The sequence below is a fragment of the Opisthorchis viverrini genome (genome assembly GCF_000715545.1).
Source record: "Opisthorchis viverrini unplaced genomic scaffold opera_v5_98, whole genome shotgun sequence".
NCBI lineage: Eukaryota > Metazoa > Platyhelminthes > Trematoda > Opisthorchiida > Opisthorchiidae > Opisthorchis > Opisthorchis viverrini.
Window position 1 is genome coordinate 871,102 of NW_008751755.1, and position 1,291 is coordinate 872,392.

At 44.8% G+C, this 1,291-nt stretch overlaps 1 protein-coding gene across 1 annotated transcript in view; it reads left to right on the top strand.

The window, feature by feature from the left end:
• Positions 1 to 1,291, top strand: part of T265_13748 (hypothetical protein) — a gene marked incomplete at both ends in the record, with an annotated part of 41,661 nt that overhangs the window by 26,357 nt on the left and 14,013 nt on the right. Inside the window, one exon of the mRNA XM_009170319.1 lies at positions 498 to 741. Coding sequence (XP_009168583.1) covers positions 498 to 741 — 244 coding nt within the window. The remainder of the gene's footprint in view (positions 1 to 497; positions 742 to 1,291) is intronic.

The following is a 1,291-nucleotide window of genomic DNA, read 5'->3' on the forward strand; positions in this document are numbered from 1 at the left end:
GCGCAGTCCATCTCTTACGAAAACCATGTACAACCATACATGCGTACCAAAGAGGGAGGAACACTGTGCAATCTTTCCCTGTTATAAGTAGGTAAGAGTATGAGAAATGAATATCATGAATCACATCGTGTTCGCACGTGCAAGAAGCGTATGATTTACGCAACGGAATGGTTGATTTGGAAATACACAGACATCTTCCAAGACTACTGATTTTGTCAATTATGTTCACCCACAGTTGCGCCCCGGTGGGACTCCAGACCAATTACGAGCGTAGATTTGGGTGTGAGTACCACTCAGGTCAATCGTTTGTGCGAATGGAATAAATGGTTGACATGTCGTGTTATCTTCTCGATACGTCTCATTATCTACACTTTCATAACCTTAAAATTAGCATCAGACTGTCCAACTGTTCTTTGAAGTTTCCTTGTATTTATCCCTGTCATCTTTCTCGTTCGTGCACTTTCATCAGCCTTAGTCCTGCATTTATCTTCTGCTAGATATGCGCTCTATCATTGTCTGGGTCAGAACTTTGAAGCACCGCATGACAGTGGTGGTTCTTTGAAGGATCACTTATTCCGCGTACGAAACCATCCACTATCTTCCGGCACGGACCGATGGATCTTATCCCGGCTTGCGAACGCAGTCCAGCAATGTAACGACGGATTCAACAAGTTCCAGTTCCCATCGGCTACAACTGCGTGCTTCAACTTTTGGCTGTATGAACTCTGTGATGTTTACCTTGTAAGTATGAGCTAACAGGAAAATTGCTTGCTTCAAGTGGTGCGAATTGCTTATGAATATTCCTCCCAAGCTAGCTATTGGTCTAGTGGCTTTTGCAGTGTAATCTCGTAGCCTTATAAGAATCCTTTAATCACTAAGTCTGGTCTCTTGAAGCTGATGGACAAAGAGCGTACTAAATATTCTAAACCGATGGCCTCCGTCGAAAGAGCTGAATAACCAGAAGACCATTCGGCCTTTCACCCGGAGATTTTGCCGCCATATGGGCCAGATTATTCAGGCCCACCCATGTTTTCTTCGGCCTTGGAAACCGCGCACACAGTATTCACTTTACTAGAGCTGTAACACACTTATGCTCGAAGTATGAAACGAGTGGACTCCCGTATGCTGAACCTAGATAGTTTGGAAGAAAGTGGCATCGCAAATTATTTGGCACGTGTGTATTCCTCGGATGATTTGTACCCCTCACCCAAACGTACTTTCTGGTGGGAGCCGTTACAACTTTCCCTCCGTGTCTGAATACTGTTCATGCCCGATCTCTCCACCTGTGGTG